General features: G+C 38.9%; 1 protein-coding gene and 1 pseudogene across 2 annotated transcripts in view; both read right to left on the bottom strand.

Moving 5' to 3' along the window:
• Nucleotides 1-6,797: 6,797 nt before the first annotated feature.
• LOC306638393 (olfactory receptor 5B3-like) lies at nt 6,798-7,736 on the bottom strand (the record flags this gene model as incomplete). Its single annotated transcript, XM_079101696.1, has 1 exon — nt 6,798-7,736. One exon carries the CDS (start codon nt 7,734-7,736, stop codon nt 6,798-6,800), a length of 939 nt encoding a protein of 312 aa, XP_078957822.1.
• The window catches only part of LOC306638392 (olfactory receptor 5B2-like), a 48,865-nt pseudogene continuing 34,878 nt past the window's right edge, over nt 6,798-20,784 (bottom strand). The window contains exons 3-4 of the transcript in view: nt 7,326-7,772; nt 6,798-6,959 (exon numbers count right to left, since the gene is read on the bottom strand). The product of the transcript in view is annotated as an olfactory receptor 5B2-like (transcript). The remainder of the gene's footprint in view (nt 6,960-7,325; nt 7,773-20,784) is intronic.

Genomic DNA, 20,784 nt, shown 5'->3' with positions numbered 1-20,784 from the left:
CTTGCCTCTCTGTAACTGTAAATTAATACCCAGTGGTCACCCATCCCGTCTTCCTCCCTAATATCCCCAGATTCTGGTAATCACTATTCAATTCCCAATTATTTTCAACATTCCACATATGGGGGAGATGGTTCAGTGATTGTCTTTGAAGCCTAGCTTATTTCCCTTAACACAATGATGCTGTCACAAATGACAGGAGGTCCATTCTCACTTATGACTGACTATTGTCCTTGGTGTATGTGTGCCATGTTTTCTTTTTTTCTAATTATTAATTACTTTTTATTTTTACAGACTGCATTTTGATTCATTGTACACAAATGGGGTACATCATTTCATTTCTATGGTTGTACACAGTATAGATTCATACCCTTTGTGTAACCATACATGTACATAAGGTAATGATGTTGTCTCATTCCACCATTTTTCATACCCCCCTTCCCTCTCACTTCCTTCTACATAATCTAAGTTCCTCCATTCTTCTCTCATCCCCACTCCCCATCCCCATTATATATCATCATTCACTTATCAGGGAAACATTTGGTCTTTGGTTTTGTGGAATTGTCTTATTTCACATAGCATGATATTCTCCAGTCCATCCTTGAGACTCACCTTTTGACCCAGTTATTCCATTCCTCAGTTTATATTCAAAAGACTTAAAAATCAGCATACAACAGTAACACAGCCACATCGATGTTTATAGCAGCTCAATTCACAATAGCTAGATTGTGGAACCAACCTAGATGCCCTTCAACAGATGAAATGGATAAAGAAACTATTATATATATACACAATGGAATATTATTCACATTTTCTTTATCTATCCGTCATTTGATGGACACTCAGGTTGCTTCCATCCCTTAGCTACTGTCCATGGTGCTGCAGGCACAGGAGGGCAGACATCTCTTTGACATGCAGATTCCATTTCCTGGGGATTCCTTCTCAGCAGGGAGATTGCAGGATCATGTGGTCGTTTTAGTCTGCATTTCATAAGGACTCTCCATACAGCTTTGCATCCTGTCTGGGCTAATGTCATTCCCACCAACAGTGAACAGGAGTCCCTTCTCCAGAACTAATCAGCACTAGTTATCACTGTTTTTATGATAAAGCCAATCTTAAACTGTGAAGTGATTCTATTGTGTTTGTTTAGGGGTTTTTGTGTGTGTGTGTTTTCGGTGCCAGGACTGAATCCAGGAGCAGCCAATCACTGAATCACATCCCCCGCCCCCGCCTTTTTTTAATTTTGAGACAGAGTCTTGCTAAATGCTCAGGGTGTCACTGAAATCTCCCGGCTGAATTTGTACTTGCAATCCTCCTCCCTCAGCATCCAGAGCTGCTGGGATTACAGGCCTGCACCCATGCCGGGCATATTGTGGTTTGGACATCCGTTTCCCTGATGGTGAGTGATCTGGAGTGTTTTTCATATCCTGATTGACCATTTATGTCTTTCTTTTAGAAATGTCAATTGAAGCCTATTACCCATTTTTAATAGGATTTTCTTTTCTTTTCTTGCCTTTCTTTCCATTCCTTTTTTTAAAATTTTAATCAATTTTTAATTTACACTGCATTTCGATTCATTGTACACAAATGGGCTACAACTTTTCTTTTCTATGGTTGTACACGATGTGGATTCACACCATTCGAGTACATAGAATACAGGTACATAGGATAATGATGTCTCATTTTTTTCCTCCTGAGATTTGGAGTTATTTTTGTATTCTAAATATCAACCTCTTTTCAGATATATAGTTTTGAAATAGTTTCATTCATTCTGTAGTTTGTCTCTTCAATATGTTGACTGTTTTTTTGCAGAAGTTTTTACTTTTATGTAATTCCCTTGGTCTATTTTTCTTTTGTTTCCTATGCCTTCGTCTCCAGAAAGATATTTGCCCCATTTTAAAGTATTGAAGCCTATTCCTTGATTCTTTTTTTATTAAAGTAATTTCATCGTTTAAGGCTTGCATTTAAATATTTAATGCAGATTGAATGATTTTGGTAAACCACTAAAAGTCCTAATCTAGCTTCATCATTGTACATGGAGTAAACAATTTTTCCAGTGCCATTATTGGAAGAAAGCTTTCCCCAATGGGTGAACTTAGCCCCTTGTCATAATCAGTGGCTGTAGTGTGTGGTTGATTTTAACTATAAAAAAGAGTAGAGAAGACTCCAATTACAAAATCATACATTAATGGGAGAATATGTCTATTGACATTATAGAAATAAAAATAATTATAGCAGAATAGTATGAATAATTTTATACTAATATATTGGATAACATAGATCAAATACAAATTCCTTGAAAGATACACACTACAAGAAAGAAAAAAATCTGAATATCCTATGAGAAGTATAGAGATTGAATTAATAATAAATAAACTCTCAAGAAAGAAATCCAGTAACAGATGAAGTCACTGATTTCTCACTAGCTCACACACAATCGTAATAGATGATTATGATGAGAAGAAACCAGGTGTGAGATTGTATTAGGTTCCCGTGGCTGCCTGTAACACGTTACTGCAAACCTGGAGGCTGACAACAACGCACATTGGTTCTTGCAGTGCTTAAGTCAGAGGTGTAAGAAAACACACGAAAACCATGGCCAGACTCGGGAAATCACATAAGAGGGTTTATTAAGCAAACAGAGTGTTTCCCTGCAGGGTAAGAGAGCAAATGAAAGGAAAAGGGAGGAAGAAAGAGAAAGGGTGCACACTAGAGAGAGTGGAAAAGCGAGGAGGAAGAGAGAAAGCAAGTGAGTAGAAGAGAGAAAAGCAAGAGAAAAGATGGCAGGGAAGCTACCCTTGAGCAGTTGAATTCTGCTGGGCTAACAGGGGAACCAATAACAGAGAAAGATACTTGCATGCTGACTGATGAACCAATAGTGAGCCAGGATGTTCACAGACTGACAAGTAGTGGGAGGCAGGGAAATGAATGCCGCGGAAAGGGTGGGGGAGTAGCTTTATATTACAAGAAGTCTGAAATCAGCCTCACTGAACATGGTGTCAGAGCCTTTGCCTCTTAGAATCTCTAGAGGACACCTCGTTTGTATGCCTCCTGCGTTCTCTGCTGACCTCCAGGACCCCATGACTTATGATCACATCACATCAAGGTAGATTTGGCAGATGCAATGCTGACTCCGCCTTTGTCTATGATAAAGTCTTTCTGGTTTCCCATTTATGAGGACACATAACATTGACTTTGAGGTGCACAAGGGTATTCCTGATGATCTCTCACTCTGAAAAATCCTTTAGTTGATCATATCTGCACAGTGCTTCTTGGCCACATAGATTAACATTGGAAGTTTCAGCAATTTACCATGTGAGTGTTTGGGAGGACCACCACCAAACCTGCCAGAATATGATATATAAATCCACATATCATGCTCTTTGGAAATTTCCATGAATCCAAATCCATTCTAAAATTAAACATTCATTAAAATAATAATTAGAAGTGAATCCAATAGGAGATATATCACTCTACATGCTAGAGTGGATGTCTGTGTTGCATACACTGCGCCCCAGGTACCAGCATGACCATCTTTGCATATTCAGTCCTAGTGACGTTGAGGTCCCCTGCTGTACAGGGATGAGACATTACACACACAGGCACATTGCTGTGCTACATTTGAATAACATTGAGCTCCCGGAGGGACAAAGTTAAAAGCACTTATATCGTGCTTGGTACCAGAATTTTAAGGGGTCTTTTCTGTTTAGTGCTGACGAATATGTTTGTACATATTCCACATTGATACATAGGATCTTTTCAGTAATTGTATATTGATGTGCATGAAAAAATTTAAAAATGGAACCAGATATAAAACATTTCAATATTATATTTAAAGTGCTTTTTGTGATTTCCTAAATACCACTTGAGTGTTGTTTACCATTTAATGAAATATAAGTTCTGAGGGATAAAGTGTGAGATGGTTTGAAATGATCTGCCCCCTGATGGGATTTTCAGAAATTCCTGTTGTCTTAAAGTGCAGAGTGTGACCAAACTATGGAATCAGCCTAGGTGTCCACCAACAGATGAGTGGTTAAAGAAAATGTGGGACTGACAGATGACCCAGCACTCAGCCCCTCATCTTCAGCCTGTCCGTGTTCACATACCTGGTCACCATCATGGGAAACCTGCTCTTCCTCCTGGCCATTTAGCTCTGATTCCCATCTCCACATGCCCAGTTGAGTGGGTTGAAGCCCAAGGCCTCTATGGATTATTCTCCATAACCAAGAATGTTTTTCCTTCTTTTTCCATAGTCCTGAGAAGACATTGGTTGCCAAGCAAGGGTGTAGGCTTTGTTTTGCAAAGTGTTCACTCATTTATTTGTGTTTTAAATGACCTATATTATACATATTTATGAAGAATAATGTGTAGTTCTGATTCTTGTATCCATTGGGTAGAGATCAAGGCAGGGTTCATTAGCACATCCATCTCCTCAAAGTTTTATCATTTCGTTGTGGCAATTACATTCAAATTTCTCCCCTCTATGTTGTGATATGCAATGCATTTATGCTCATTATGTTTACCCTGCAGTGCCCAAAACACCTGAGATTATTACATTTTTTCAATCATAAAAAAAAAGAAAATGTGGTAGATAAACACACGAGAGCTTTACTCAGCCATCAAGAAGAGTGAAGCTATGTCATTTGCAGTAAAATGGATGGAACAAGAAATCATCAGTTTAAGTAAATAAGTCAAAATTACAGGGTCAAGGATCGTATGTTTTCTCTCATATATGGAAGCTAGTGAGGAAAAAATAAAAGAAAGTTGGGGGCAGACCACAATAAGGCCAAAAGGAGATCAGTAGAGGAAATGATCCAAGGGGAGGGAGATGGAGAGGGAGGAAGTAAGTCTGAGGAGTGAGATTGACCAAATTAGATTGTAATACTGCAGGACTATGTATGAATATGTAACAACAAATTCTGCCATTATGTACAATTATAATGCACCAATAAAAAATGTGGGAAAAAATGAGGAGCGTGAGGACCTGAGTGAGAATATTGACAAAAAGGTTCAGCAAAAGCAAAAATTAGTTGTGTCTGCATGAATACACTGCATGTTTCTCTATCTTTATCTCGTGACAAGACTCACCAACACCAACGTTTCAAAGGTCAATATACATAATGTGATTGCATTAAAGAAGAATTATTTAGCTCATTTATTAAACAATGTTTATTAGAATCTTCTATGAAACAGGACATCTAGTCAGGTAACGATGATCATATGGTAAGTAAAACATAAAAATCAACACTTTTGTGAAGTTAGCATTCCAAATCAGAATGATAAGAAAAAAGTAAGCAATTACATACTAGATAGGGGTTGATAAGGACAAAGAAGAATGACAGAGGTTGAGGATATACCTTATGTGGTCAGCTGAAAGTGACTGTTTTATAAAATGATTACGGAAGGACTCTATGTCAAGGTAACATTTCCGCAAACTTGAAAGAAGAAAGAATATTCCACAAGGAGAACCAGCAAGTGCAAAGGCCCTGAGGCTTGAGCACGTTTGGAGCTGTGAAGAGATAGCAAGGAAAGCAGTGAGAAAGGAGTGAGAAAAAGACTGGGGAATGATGAGAGGATAACTCAACTAAAGGAAAAATGGGCGACATTAGCAGTTCAAGGATCATAGACAAGTGCATTATTAGCTTCTCAGGATAATTTTTAAATACACTGAAAAATAGAGTTTAAAAATTGACTACATCAAAATGTTTTCAATTTCCTGATTTTTCTGGCACTCCGGACACTTTATCCCTTAGAAAATTTGAATATAAACATCTTATTTGTATAGAATGACTCAAACAGAAATATGAATTCATAGATGTCAGAATTATGTGTCTCATTAAAATATGTAATGAAGAAGACATACTTTCATTCAATAATATATCATTCTTTTTTCTTAAATTAGTATGCTTGGACTAGGAATGAAGAAATTTTAAAATATTGTCCATGAATTTTTATTCTACTACAAAGATTAACGTGGATTAGGTTTATTAAACACTCGTCTTGCAGTCAGGGTTCTCCAGGGAAAGAACCAAAAGGAATTGAGTATATGTGTGAGTGGAAATTTATCCTGACTGGGGACCCCGTGCTTGTGGAAACAGGCCGTGCTCTGGAATCTGCATGCTGGGAACCACATGCACAACTAGTGTACATGTGGGGACTAAGGGTCTGAGAGCAAGTGGCTCTGGAATCCAAGAGCAAGAGGAGGTGGAACTCAGATCCATAAAAGAAAGGAGAAAGAGAGACAGTTTGCCCCTAGAAATTTGTTCTGCTGAGGTGAGCCTTCAAAAGACTGTGTGAGGGTCTACTCACATTGACGAGAGAAGTACACTACTCTACGAAGTATACTGCCAAAAATAGGACTCTCTTGTGAAATATCCTCACAGAAACACACAAAAAGATGTTTTACTGGCTACCCAGATATCCCTTCATTGAGAAAAATTAAATAAATTGACCACTACCAATAGCCACATTACCCTTAATTTCGACAAAATTACCAGACACATGTACATGTGTACACACCTTCTGTTTGTGATTATCTAGATGCACTTCTTCTGCATATATTAGCATGGACATGGGTCATGATGCAATAATCAATATACAATAAGACTTTAGACAAGCAGACCACAAGTTTTCAGAGATATTTTCATTCGGGTATTAGAGTCTAAATACATTGCTTCCATTTTTATAAATTACAGTCTTCTGAAGCCAATGGTATTACTTCAGAAACTTCATTATGTCTACTAAAATGGAACTCGGTATATGGAGAAGACATGAGAGGAATGTGATCTTCAAAAGCAATATCACACTCCTACAGGCTGTCTTCCCTCCAAAACAATCTTTGTGAATGCATTCTTCACCTCTTTGTTCCGTAGGCTGTAGACCATAGGGTTCAACATAGGAATGACCAAAGTATAGAATACAGATGTGATTTTGGCAGTATCCAAGGAATGACTGGATCTGGGCTGTAAATACATAAAGATAATCGTACCATAGAAAATAGAAATGGCAGTGAAGTGGGAGGCACAGGTGGAGATAGCCTTCCGATGTCCTGCAGCTGAGTGCATCTTTAGGATGGTGATAAAAATCAATATGTAGGATATTAAAATAACAAGAAGAGCAACAAAGATATTGAAACTGGCTACATAAAAAAGAATCAGCTCATTAACCTGTCTATCAGAGCAAGAGAGAGTCATAATTGCTGGAATATCACAGAAGAAATGATGGACCACGTTGGAATTACAAAAAGATAGAATGAACGTGTTCCCAGTGTAGACTGAGGCACTCACAAATCCACAGACATAGCAGCCTATGACGAGACACACACACACCCTGGTTGTCATGGTGGTGGTGTAGTGCAGGGGCTTGCACACTGCTGCATAGCGATCATAGGCCATTGAGGCCAGGAGGTAGTTTTCCACGGTAGCAAAACCTGTAAAGAAGAACATCTGAGCAACACAAGCATTGTAGGAGATGACCGCATCTCCAGGAAGAAGCCCAGCCATGACTGTGGGAGTGACAGCTGAGGAGTAGCAAAAGTCCACCACAGACAGGTTGCCAAGGAAGAAGTACATGGGAGTGTGGAGACGGGAGTCCAAGAGGATCACCAGGATCATCCCCAGGTTCCCAACCAGCGTGATGGTGTAGATGAGCAGGAACGTCAGAAAGAGGGGAAGCTGCAGACCTGGGTCACTGGTCAGTCCCAGCAGGATGAACTCTGTCACTTCTGTCCTGTTCTCCATCAGTGTCACCTTGCAATCTCTATATGGTTTACAACTCTGAAAAGAAAGGGAATAAAATGTTTTAAAAAAATGAAATGAATCAGAAAGTCTAAGATATATTCTTTTTTTCCAAGCAACAACTCATACTTCAAGATTCTTCAGAAAATGAATGGACTTGTAATTTGATGTGTCAGTTATACACAGGGTTATGTGCTGTTGAATCTGAGAAATCATAATGGATAGGTTACCCTAATTTACTATTTTATACATTTGTTAACTGACCCATTCACAATTTAATACTTGACCGAAAGAGCTTGTCTGAGTGTCTCTGTCTGCTGCTGCTCTTCTCTTGAGCACAGTTGGAGTAAACCATTTTTGTGGATCACCTGCCAAGAACTGCTGGAGGCACATTATGTCTCCTCATCATCTCCTCTTATCAATAGTCTGAGTTTGGTTGGTGGTTAAATTCATCTGAACTATGAAGCCCACAGAGTGGAGAAATTTCCTCTTATTCACACAAGTATTATTTGCTCATCTCTGCTCTGTACCCAGGCCAACCTGAAACCCATCATAAGTGGATCCTATGTGTAATGGTCTAAGCAGAATTTAAATCCAACTGATTTTACTGAATTTGCAACACCCCTGGTCTGCTTGGTTCAACTTCAGTGTTTGAGTTTCGTCAGTGAACTAAGAAAGTGATACAAGAGGTGAAAAATTCATCTTCTCCTCCATGTTTGCTTCTCAGTGGAGGAACACCAACAAAAATCCATAAGAGTGAAGGAAAATTCTTCAGTGATTGAAAATTGGTTCAACCACAAAATGATCCTGAAGAATCAGGTTCTGAACTGCACATCAGCCTCCTCCAACACCCTCCTGCTTGTTGTCAGCTCCATACCTGCAGGTGCTGGCTGAAATGCAACTAAAATCAGAAATTCTGATTTGGTTGAAGTTGAGGTTCATTCCTGATCCAACACAATGTCTCTATACATGAGAGCTGTGAGGGAATCCCCCAGTGGAGGGAGCGTGCCTGGCCTGCAGAGGCAGCGGTTCTGAATACAGATCTGTCATCAGATGGCAGACGTGAGCCTCAGTTCCTGGGAGAGACCCACTGTTTACACCCCAGCAGGTCCTAACCCACCTCCTCTGAACATCAAATTCCCATCTACAAATTGAAAAGAGCAATGAGTCTGACTTTTAGTTCCTTGTGAGAGTTAAATAAGGTGATGCATAAAGGGCAACACGATGCAGGGTGTTAAGCACAACCTGAGTAGTGCTAGCCACCACATGAGTATTATTGGAAGGAATATGGCTCATGTTATTTTTTTTTAATCAGGCTGCACGCTGACACACAGGCCATCAGTCCTGGATGAGTCTGAAGTCTAAGCTTTTATTCCAATTTTCCTTTATCCTACTGTGGCCATTGAGATTTTCTGCCCAGTGCTTCTTAGTCTGTTATTACGCCAAACACATGATTACTGTTCTTACAATTCCATATGGGAAAATTTATTAAAATCTGGATTCTTGCAATTAAACTAAAACATGGATTTTAATGATTTTAGTTTAGTTACAAGAATCTATTCTAATTAATTTTTTTTCTCTATTATCTGTCATCCCATAACAAAATCACAAAGACCCAGGGTCTCTAAGACCCAAGCTCAGTTTATGAGCTTCCTGTAGCTCACAGACATGATTTATTGGCAAGATTTACATGGTAAAATATTTTATTTGAATCTTTTCTTGCATAGAAACTGTATTCAATTTCATTTTTAAAATTTAGCCCTTGAAAAAAGATCCATCCAAAACTCTTATTCCCTACTATCTGTCTCCTAAACATTTGGCAACTTCATTTAGAAGCCTGCCCCATGAAGACATCAGGGATGCCAGTTCTAACACACTTTTGATCACTTTTAGCATACACTAAGTTCTACAACAAATGACAACGGATTTACATACAGGTGTGAAATGTGTGTGCATGCATGAGGCAGGTTCTGTTATTATTTTATTAATCAGGAAACTTGAGGTTGTAAGTAATGCTGTACAATTACACAGGTAGCAAGAGAAAGATGCAGATTTCATGGGTTAAAGTCATCTCCTTGTAATAAGAATGAGATAGTGATGAAAGGGCTAAATGGAGTTCATAGCATGTTAATACCTTTAGTATCCTTTTATAAAGAATGAACAATTCACTATTCTGGGCCTTTGTGGGTTTTTTTAACCTTCTATGAGAACAAGATAAAGTCATTAATTAATCTCAAAATGAACAAGGTAAAGTCACTAATCAATCAAGGCACCATGTCTTATTTTTGTTCATATTTTAGAGGAAAGAAGCAAGTTTTGTTCTATGAATCACTAAAGTCCCCATGATAAATATTTATGCATAGATTCACCATAGTGTTTTGGAAACATTCTGAGAATATTTCTTTCTGATTTCAAATAATTCACAGCAGGCTGTTGCATGGCTTACCCTTCTCACTGGAATGTTTTAGGGAATGTAGAGCTTACCTATTTGCTGGAAGTGAAAGAACAGACAGTCCAGAGTAGTGGGTTTGAAAGTATAAAATCAGCAATGGAAAATTTCACAAGTGCTATCACAGGAAGTCTCTTTCCAGAAGTGATCAAAACTTCCAAATTTCCTTTGGCAGGAAAAAGTGGAGAGAGAAGTAAAGGAGGAGCCGTGTGATGAAGCAGCCTAAACTATGCTGTGGACACAAGGAAAATGCCACAGTGCATTCCACCCCTATGGATATCTATTATGCTCTGATTTTAAAATATATAAATAAATAGAGGGACGATCAGTATAGTGGAGGAGAGGGCATACAGGGAGGGTGGAGGGGAGGGAAAGGGGAAGTACTAGGGACTGAATATATATATATATATATTTTCCTTGCTTGTACAATTATGCCAAAATGAATCCCAATATGTATAACTATAATTCACTAATAAAAATTTTAAAAGATAATTAGCAATGATCATGAATTCTGTTTCCTAATAATAGTTCCTTACCTCCTCCTATGTAAGATGGATGTAAGATTACTTCTCCTCCATACTTTACAGCTAGTGTCTATAAATAAGAGCTAAACCAGGTTTATAAATATCTCTTTAAATATTATTTAAAGATTAATCATAGTTCCTGTTATCTTTGAGTGTTTTCCCTGGTCACAGCTGAGGGGTCATAGCAAATCCTTAGATCAAAAGAAATCTTGTGTCTACTATCAGTGATGATCCTTCAGATGAATAAGCAGTGACCAAAGGGACAAGGCATGCAGGTGTCCCCTCTGAAACAAGGTGCTGTTGAGTTCTGGGATTTCAGAGACTCATGTATGGAGAACTGAGGAGTCTTTCACAGACTTGGAGAGCACTGGAGATTTTCCCCATGAGACAGTCTACAGTTCCTCATCCTGCTTTCCTGAGAAACAATTAACCTGCCTGTAGGGATCAAGTTGGTTATTTTGTCTTTAAATTTAGTTCCAACTTAAAAAATTTACATATAGTTTAGGCACCATGATAAACCCCTGCATGTAAACCCCTATATTCAGATATATAGTCTTCAAATATTTTTCCCATTCTGTATGTTTTTTCTTAATGCTTATTGTTTGTTTCTTTTTCCCGGCAGATGCTTTTTAGTGTGATACGATTCCATTCATCTACTTTGCTTTTGTTTGCTCTGCTTTTGCTCCACACCAAACTTTTTCCCTTTTCCAGTGTTGTGAAGCATCTCCTCGATTGTCTCTTGTAGTCATTTCATAGTTTCAGAGATTACATTTAAGTTTGTAAATGGCATTGTAAGGCCATGGTGGAGGAAAGTTGTTCACTTCATGGCATCCAGAAGGCAGGGAAAGAGGGAGGGAGAGAGAAATAAATAGAGAGCGACTGAGGCCCAGGAGAAAATATCCCCTTCCTGCCCTCTGTGACCTACATCCTCCAAATGGACTCCTCCAGCTGCTAGTAACCCATTCAACTGCGAACTCATCAATGAATTGACCCATTGATGAAATCCAAGCCTTCACAATCAATCACTTTTCACCTCAGAACACTGTTCTGCCCAAAAAGCAGAGATTCTCCATTAAATGTTTTATTTCAGGGAGTTAGGAAAGGCTCAAATAATTCGGTCGGTTGGTTGGCTGGCTGAAAGGCAGCAAAAGATAGCAACAATGTGAAATCCTGGACACATCTTAGCTTACTGTAGAAGATAGTATTCAAAGTCGTAGGAACATTGGAATGGTGGAATGGATTCATTATTTTGAGCCTGATTAACCATGGTGAGATGAGCGAGAAGTATACCTTTTACCACAGCTGGGAGAAGAAATACTTGTGAGAAGAAACCAAGTATTATTGAAAAGCTCTGTGATCACGCTCACCTGTAAACCAGATCTTAAAATAAGAAACGAGGCCACTGAACTGAGAAACTTTAAGGTAATCACAGCGATTGTGCCCCAATATGGCAGGGGCCAACTGTCAGCACTCAGCTGGCAAAACCAATGTGGGTGTAATTACTGTAACAAATAGCAGATTCGAATTGGAAGTAAGAAGAGATGTGTTCTGCATTCTCAATGGTATTTGCAGGATGATCAAGCTATTCCTGGAAGAAAAATAGAAATTAAGCCTACTAAATTCTTATTGATTGTGCATAAACAGAATGTCTAGATCGAGTAAACAAAATCAACCTGAATCTTAACACCAGACAGTCACAACTTGTGAGTCAATTCCCATACTTGAGGAAGTTTATAGATCAAGGGCCCAAATTCACAGTCTAAAATTAGGCTGTTAAATGTTGTCCTAGCCTTGTCTAAAGTTTTCAAAGATTTTTTAAATTAGTGTAACTCTTAATCTGTAAAGAAAATAACCAGAACTTTTTAGTGACTATTCAACAATGTTTCTTAACTACCCCTAATTTTAGAAGCCCCAAAACATCCCCGTGGCACACCAATAAGAAGAGGGCCTCATGGAGGTTATGTTACCATGGGAATTTAAGGTCAAGTCATTTTCATAATGGACTACTTGAATCACCAAACCCATTCTGTCATTATTTCTATAATTCCAAATGTACAATAGGAGTAGTCATACTCAGCAGCTGGAATAAACCACACATTGTTTCCCTGGTTTGAAGAGTGATGGCAATTATAGTAGGAAATGCGAAGGAGAAACCAACACAGAAATGATTTTTTCCTAGGAAATAGTAAACTAAAATCAATGACTAAACTAAAAGCATATTTCTGGAGGAATTTCTGAGATTGGTGCAACCATTTAGGAATCTGAAGATGTGTTTGTGGTATGTCATCCAACTTAGCCGTTAACAGCTATTCAATCTGTGGAGAAAATAGAGGAACCTTTGGAATAAAAGTGAATTATGAAAGTTAAATCAGGTGTGGACTCAAACGGCAACTACATTGACAGAAGCACTTCTACAGTTTGAGCAATCAACGTGTCCTTGCTATTTGGGATGAAACTCTTTTGATCTGTGAGAAAACATTTTTATCATCTTTGTGGTCCTCTTTGGAACTTAAAGGCACTCTGTTCTTTCTTTGTGTGTGTTATTCATGCCCATATACTGAGTGATTTGAAAAGCTCCTAGTTTTCAGTGGAGACTGGAACAAGAGAATTCTTTTTCCAATAGTTCCTGGTTGCTGTGCAATGTGTGCTGATACATGGGCCATATCTCCCAAAAGATCCAATGGAGGGCCTTGTGTTGTAGCTCAGTGATAGAGCACTTGCCTCGCATGTGTGGGGCATTGGGTTCAATCCTCAGCATCACATAAATAAATAAAGGTATTGTGTCCATTCACAACTAAAAAAAATTTTTTTTAATCCAATGCACCTTGAATTGCTAATGACAGATGGGGATGCTGTTTGGAGCCCTTAGTCTCTGTATGTGAACTTTAGTTCAGGGTCCTAAGATTTTGGAGGAAAGTTCTATGATTCTTTGTGGGGAGGTACTCTCCTCTTGACAAACAGAATTTGATCTGCTACTAGGCTTCTGCTGAGACCAAATGGTTAACCATAGGTCTCAAGGTACCAGGTGACCTGAGCTGCTTAACATAGCCAGGTGTTTGACTTGCCAAGTGATAAAATGAGGCTTGAACAACAGGCCTCCATTATCAAATGAATGTGACATTGCTTTAGTCAACTTTGTGTTTTTGTGACCAAAATACATGACAGGAACAACACAGAGAAGATAAAGTTTATTTTTGGCTCATGGTTCCAGAGATCTTCCATGATCAACTGACTCCATAGCTCTGAACTCAAAGTGAGGTAGAACATCATGGCTGAAGGGGATGATGGAGGAATGTGGCTCAGGACATGGAAATCCAGAAGTAGAGAGAGAGAGAAAGAGACAGAGAGAGAGAGAGAGAGAGAGAGAGAGAGAGAGAGAAGAGGGGAGGGGAAGGGAGAGGAGAGGAGAGGAGAGGAGAGGAGAGGAGAGGAGAGGAGAGGAGAGGAGAGGAGAGGAGAGGAGAGGAGAGGAGAGGAGAGGAGAGGAGAGGAGAGGAGAGGAGAGGAGGAGAGGAGAGGAGAGGAGAGGAGAGGAGAGGAGAGGAGAGGAGAAGAGAAGAGAAGAGAAGAGAAGAGAAGAGAAGAGAAGAGAAGAGAAGAGAAGAGAAGAGAAGAGAAGAGAAGAGAAGAGGAGAAGAGAAGAGAGAAGAGGAGGAGGGGGGAGGAGGAGGAAGGGGAGGAGGAGGAGGAGGAGGGGAAAGATCTCTGCTCATCTGGAAAAAAATATAAACACCAAAGGCAGGCCTGGAGTAACCTACCTCCTCCAGCCATACCCTAACTTCCTACAGTTAATATGTATCAATGTATCAGTGTATCAGTGCATTAAGCCACTAATTAGGTCATGAACTAATCATTTCACCTCTGAATTTTTTTTTTTTTTTGGTCTCATAAATGAGTTTGGGGGAGACACCACATATCCAAACCACAAGAGGTATATACATGAAGTATATACATAACTAAGAAGAAAGCAGGTTCTGAATACAAAATTGTCATGGACACCATTCCTACTATAATGTCATCTCTCACCAGCTAATCCTTTTTCCTCATAAGGAATTCACTGCAATGAATTCACCAAAAAAGAAGATTTGGCCTTGTGATTGGATCTACGTGATATGTAGGTATCACCCATAAGTGTACAACTATAACACTTAAGTCTATTTGGGGACAGTCCTGGTGAGCCATAGTTAAGAAACATCTACTTGGTGGGAAGAAGTTTGGGCAACACACCTTGTTCATTTTTCCAGGGAGAAAAAATGGACAGATATATGATAATATAATTGAAAAATTGGTAAGAAAGAAATCCTGGGTAGAATAAGTAAGAAAGAAATTGTGGGAAGAATAGTGTGTATATAACTGAATGTTGAACATATTGGTTACAATTGTCAATGCCTAAAAAAGGGTAAGCTATAGGGTAAGGGACATGAATATTCAAGTGGAAAGGGTAATTCATTCTGTGGATGTAAATTAACCATTCCTCATCCACCGCTGCTGTTGTTCCATAGACTTTTGAATAAATGACCATAGTCAACACAGAAATTAGCTCTGTGTTCCTGATATGGCACTAGGGGTGACCAGTCAGTTATCAGGTGGCATTAATTACATTCAGTCATTGCCATAATGGAAGGGTGGCATTTTTTTCTTACTAAAAAAGACATTACTATGGATAGAGGTTTGACTTCCCTGAACATAATGCTTCTATCATAATTACCTTCCATGGAATAGTACTTCACCTATTCCACACTTTGTGGCTTAACCAAAAACTTACTTAACAGAAACGGAGCGTGGAAATGGGTTCAGGCTCATGGAATTTACCACTCTACCATCATCACTTCCCAACATCCTGATGCAGTTAGCCGAAAACAATGGTGGAATGGCCTTTTGAAGTCAGTTTTAATTCCAACTGACGCAATACTTTGTGCTAGGGCAGGAGATTTTTAAGGAGATTTTATATGCTCTAAATCATCATCTAACATATGGCTCTTTTTCTTTAATTTTATGATTTGTGGTTCCCAGAATCAAAGGGTGAAAAATCATGCAACATCAATGGCTGTAAAGATGTTTTAGAAGGAGATACAACAAGGATCCCATTGAATTTGAAGTTAAGTTTTCTGCTTGACTTCTTTGAGCTCATCTTATCTCTGAATCAGCCACTAAAGAAAAGATTTACAGTTCTGGCATGATGTATTCTGACATACAGCAGACACTAGACTACTATTTCATAAGGGAGGGAGGAAAGAGAATGTATGGAACACAAGAAATCCCTTATGGCTTCAATAAAGCATGATCATTCCTGGTGATTTCAGTTCAATTGAAGACTAAAGCAACTCTACTATGAAGAACTATTAGCATTTCAGATCCTCCAGGAATAAGAATTTAGTTCAACCCACCAAGTAAAGAATCATGACCAGCAGAAGTGGTTTCTGAAGACAAGGATATAACAGAATGGGTAGTTGAATTATAATATTTATGAATGCCAATTATGAACATATGGCCAGTCAAAGAAATGAAGATTATAATAATCCTGCATCTTTTGCTATGAACATGTGTATATCTGAAAACTCTCCATTTGTGTTGTGTGTGTACATATATATTCTTCCCTTCTCACCCCATTATTGTGAAGCATTAGGTGTGTTAACTTTAGATCATCATATTTAGTACTATATTATTAACCTCATAATATTTTTAATTATGGCTTGCTATGGTCTAGATATGAGGGGTCCCCCAAAACTCACATGTTAGACAATGCATGAATTTTTAGAGGTGAAATTATGGGGTTATGAGAACTTTAACCTAATGAGTGGATGATTACTTCACTTTATATTGATTGACTTGATAGTAACTACACAGGTGAATGCCACTGAATTTTTTATTTTGTCTCTCGTGAGCAGAACTCTGTTTTCTGATTCCATGTCCTGAGCTGTTTCCTCCACCACACCCTCCACAACTATAGTCTACCTCCCTTAGATCCATAGCTATGGAGTTGGCTATGGACTAACACCTCTGAAACTATGAACCAAAATAAACTTTTTCCTTCTCTAATGGTTCTTTTCAGGTCTTTTGGTCTCAGCAATGAAAAAGCTGACTAAAACACGGGATATCAAGAATAAGTGTGAAACCCACATATATGTAGTTACCTCATACTAGACAAAGACATCAAAAACATACATTGGAGAAAAGATATCCTCTTCAACAAATGGTGCTGGGCAAACCGGAAATCCACACACAGTGGAATGAAAACAAACCCCTATCTCTCACCTGGCACAAAACTTAAACTGGATCAAAGACTTAGGAATTAGACCAGAAACACTGCAAATACTAGTAGAAAATGTAGGCCCAACACTCCAACACATGGGCTCTGACTTCCTTAACAAGATTCCTCCAGAGCAAGAAGTAAAATCAAAAATCAATAAATGGGATGGTATCAAACAAAGCTTCTTCACAGCAAAGGAAGCAATCAATCAAAAGTGTGTTAAGTAAGTCTGCAGAATGGGAGATTATCTTTACCACTTGTACCTCAGATAGGGTGTTAATTTCCAAGATACATAAAGAACTCAAAAACTTAACACCAATAAAACAAATAACCTAATCAATAAATGAACTAAGAAATTGAACAGATATTTCTCAAACAAAGAAGCATGAATGGTCAACAAATATATGAAAAAATGTCAACATCTCTAGCAATTAGAGAAAAGAAAATTGAAACTACACAGGGATTTCATCTCACTCCAGTCAGAATGGCAATTATTAAGAATACACAAATGGTATGAATCTACATCTTGCACAATCATAGCAACAAAATGATGTACCCCATTTATGTACAATGAATCAAAATGCAGTCTGTAAAAAAATTTTAAAATAAAAAAAAGAACACAAGCAACAATAAATATTCATGAGGATGTGGAGTAAAAGGTCCACTTATACATTACTGGTGAGATTGCAAATTGCTGCAACCACTCTGGAAAGCATTATGGAGATTCCTCAAAAATCTAGGAATGGAATCAACATTTGACCCAGTTATTCCACTCATCAGCATATATACAAAGGATTTAAAATCCTGCAGTTTACAGTGACACAGCCACATCAATATTTATAGCAGCTCAATTCACAATAGCTAAGCTATAGAGACAACCTACGTGCCATTCAGCAGATGAATGAATGAAAAACAAAGGTAGAGTATTATTCAGCTTTTTTGATGGATCTGGAGACTATCACACTAAGTGAAATAAGCCAATACCAAAATACCAAACGTCAAATGTTTTTGCTGGTGTGTGGATGTTACCACAAAATAAGGTGGGGAGTGGAAGAATAGAAATTCCGTAGATTAGACAAAGGGGGATAAAAGGAAAGGAGTGGGAATAAGAAAAAGAAAGACAAGTGAATGAATCTGACAGAATTTCCTTATGTACATATATGAATACACCATAATGAATCCCGCCATTGTGTATATCCATAAGGATAAGATTCTAATGAGGATAAGATACATTCCATGCTTGTATAATTATATTCAAAATGGATTCTATTGTCATGTGTAACTAAAAAGAACACAAAAAAATTGTTTTAAACATGAAAGTATAATTTTTTTTTTAAATGAAGATAGTCAAATAGAAGAACACCAGCAAAAGGGAGGTAAGTAGGGAAAGGGAAAGTACAGAGGAAACAAACCAACCAAAGTGTGTTATGTTCAGGATTCCACCACCCATCTACCAATGCATGACAGCCTCCATCTTGGATCATTGCAGCAGCCTCCGTAACTCCCCTCCACGTGGTAGTCTCCCACCTTGGGGCACCAGACAGGACCTGAGGAGAGCCACCTGCCACAGCACTACCCACCACCATGTTGCATCTCTGAACAGGTTGCCCATCACCCCTGCATGGCCCACCCTTGCTGCCATTTCTCTGAAAGTGGTTGCCTCCATCTTGGGACAGCTCTGCTGCCATCTTGGGTTACCTCTGCTGCTGCCACTGCCATTGTTAGTTGGGGTAGCCTCCATCTTGGGACACAGGCTGGAGGCTAGAAGCCCAATATCAAGGGACTTATAGGCTAGCTGCTATGCTACCACCAACTAAGGACATGACTACTTTCATCTAAAGATAATAGCCAGGGCCTGAAAGAACATCACCAAGGTCCCTGCAGGTTTGGTTACATCTGAGGTATCCCTGGTAGGTGTGCTCATAGCCACCATCCTGCTGCAGAGCCAGGAGAGAGCCTGGGTAAGTTGGAAGAGTGTGTGAGGGTATCATGATCCCAGCTCACCCAGCCTGGTACCCACCCAGATCCCAGAGACAACTCGGGCACCACTTGCTGGGACCCGACATCAGCCTGGTCCATGACTTCCTCCCCAGCACAGCATCCACTCACTACCTGGTCCCACGGGTTTGGCAATCAACAGGACCTTCTGGCTCCTCAATCCCCAGTCTCCCAGCAACCCCCTAGCCACCAACATGGTCCAGCACTTGCAGCTGCACAGCTGACCCACAGTTCTCAATGCCTGGTCCTGATCTGCCCAGTCAGAACAGCTTTCCTTGATAGGTGCACAGGTCCCAGTGCTCAGCCCCCAGGACCTCCAGGAAGAGAGGGTCCTGACTGAAAAGTCGAAAGGGCCAAGGCAGGAGAGACACAAATTAGAGACTAAATTAGAGTCAAGCACTGTGGGATCCACAAGTGAGGGAAGGAGCTAAGACCAGGCTCCTGAGTCACATAAGTGGACCCCAAAGGAAAATCCTGGGGTGTAGTTTTCCAGAGGGACTGGCAACTGCTATACCCGGCATCCAGGAGTCCGGCCTCCAAGTCTAGTCCTCCTGCCTTAGTAACTATCATCATCCCGAGGGTGGAGCTACCACCTGTCAGAAGAAGGGAGGCCGAGAAGATACTAAACTCTAACAGAAACGACTCTTCAATTTTCTTTCAAGACCCTTTTTTCCCTATATGTTTCTCTTTTCTCTCTGTCTTTTTTTTTTTTTTTTTTTTTTTTTTTTTGGTTGTTGTTGCTGCCCACATATCCCCAACATTTTTTAAATCAAGTACTTTTCATGCATCAGGCTACTGAGGACTGGGAGGTTTGAATAGTGTATTACAGTTTGGTTGTAGATTCCTTTATTTTTTATATGCTTTTTCTTTCCTCTTTTTTTAAATTTGCTTTCTCAATTTTCCTCTTATTTATCTGTTTCCTTGGAGTCTATTTCTATCTTTCTCCTGCTCACGACCAACGACTTTGATTTCACTTTCACGCTTCCTATGATCTAACACCTCTATCTTCTCACCTCCTGCCTTACAAACATCACATCCTATACCCCATCATTCTCTCTGTTCACCATTAGAAATTGTAGACCTTATAACAAAACTAATGCTTATGTTGTAGATAATAATCGAACACATCATCTCTGTTTATTGTGAAAAACTATTAGCATCTTAATTGGGGCTATTTAGTTTAAGGCTGCATATTATTTGCATTGGGTGCTATAAATATAACTATAAATCTGTAGGATGGAAATTGTGATACCTCAGATCCACCCTGCTAGAGGGGAAGACACACAAACAACATAAAAAAAACACGGGAAGAAAGTGCCCAAAGAAACCAAGATGTATATTCATAGAATCCATTCATAGCACAGTAGAAGAAATGTCAGAAAAGGAGTTCAGAATATACATAATTAAAATGATCTACAAAGTAAAGGATGACATAAGAGAGCAAATGCAAGCAACAGAAGATCATTTCAATAAAGAGTTAAAAGAGCAAATGCAGGAAGCAAAAAATTATTTCAACAAAGAAATAGAGATTCTGAAAAAAAAAAAAACAGAAATTTTTGAAATGAAAGAAAAAAAATAAACCAAATTAAAAACTCAAAAGAAAGCATCACCAACAGACTAGATCACTTGGAAGACAGAACCTCAGAAAATGAAGAGAAAATATTTAACCTTAAAAATTAAGTTGACCACACAGAGAAGATGGTAAGAAATCATGAACAGAGCCTCCAAGAATTATAGGATAACCTGAAATGACCAAATTTAAGAATTATCAGAATTGAGGAAGGGACAGAGATACAAACCAAAGGAATGAACAACCTATTCAATGAAATA

The sequence above is a fragment of the Sciurus vulgaris genome (genome assembly GCF_902686455.1).
Source record: "Sciurus vulgaris genome assembly, chromosome: 11".
Classification (NCBI taxonomy): Eukaryota; Metazoa; Chordata; class Mammalia; order Rodentia; family Sciuridae; genus Sciurus; species Sciurus vulgaris.
The sequence above is the reverse complement of the archived record's forward strand: the minus strand, read 5'-3'. Positions and strand labels throughout refer to the sequence as shown.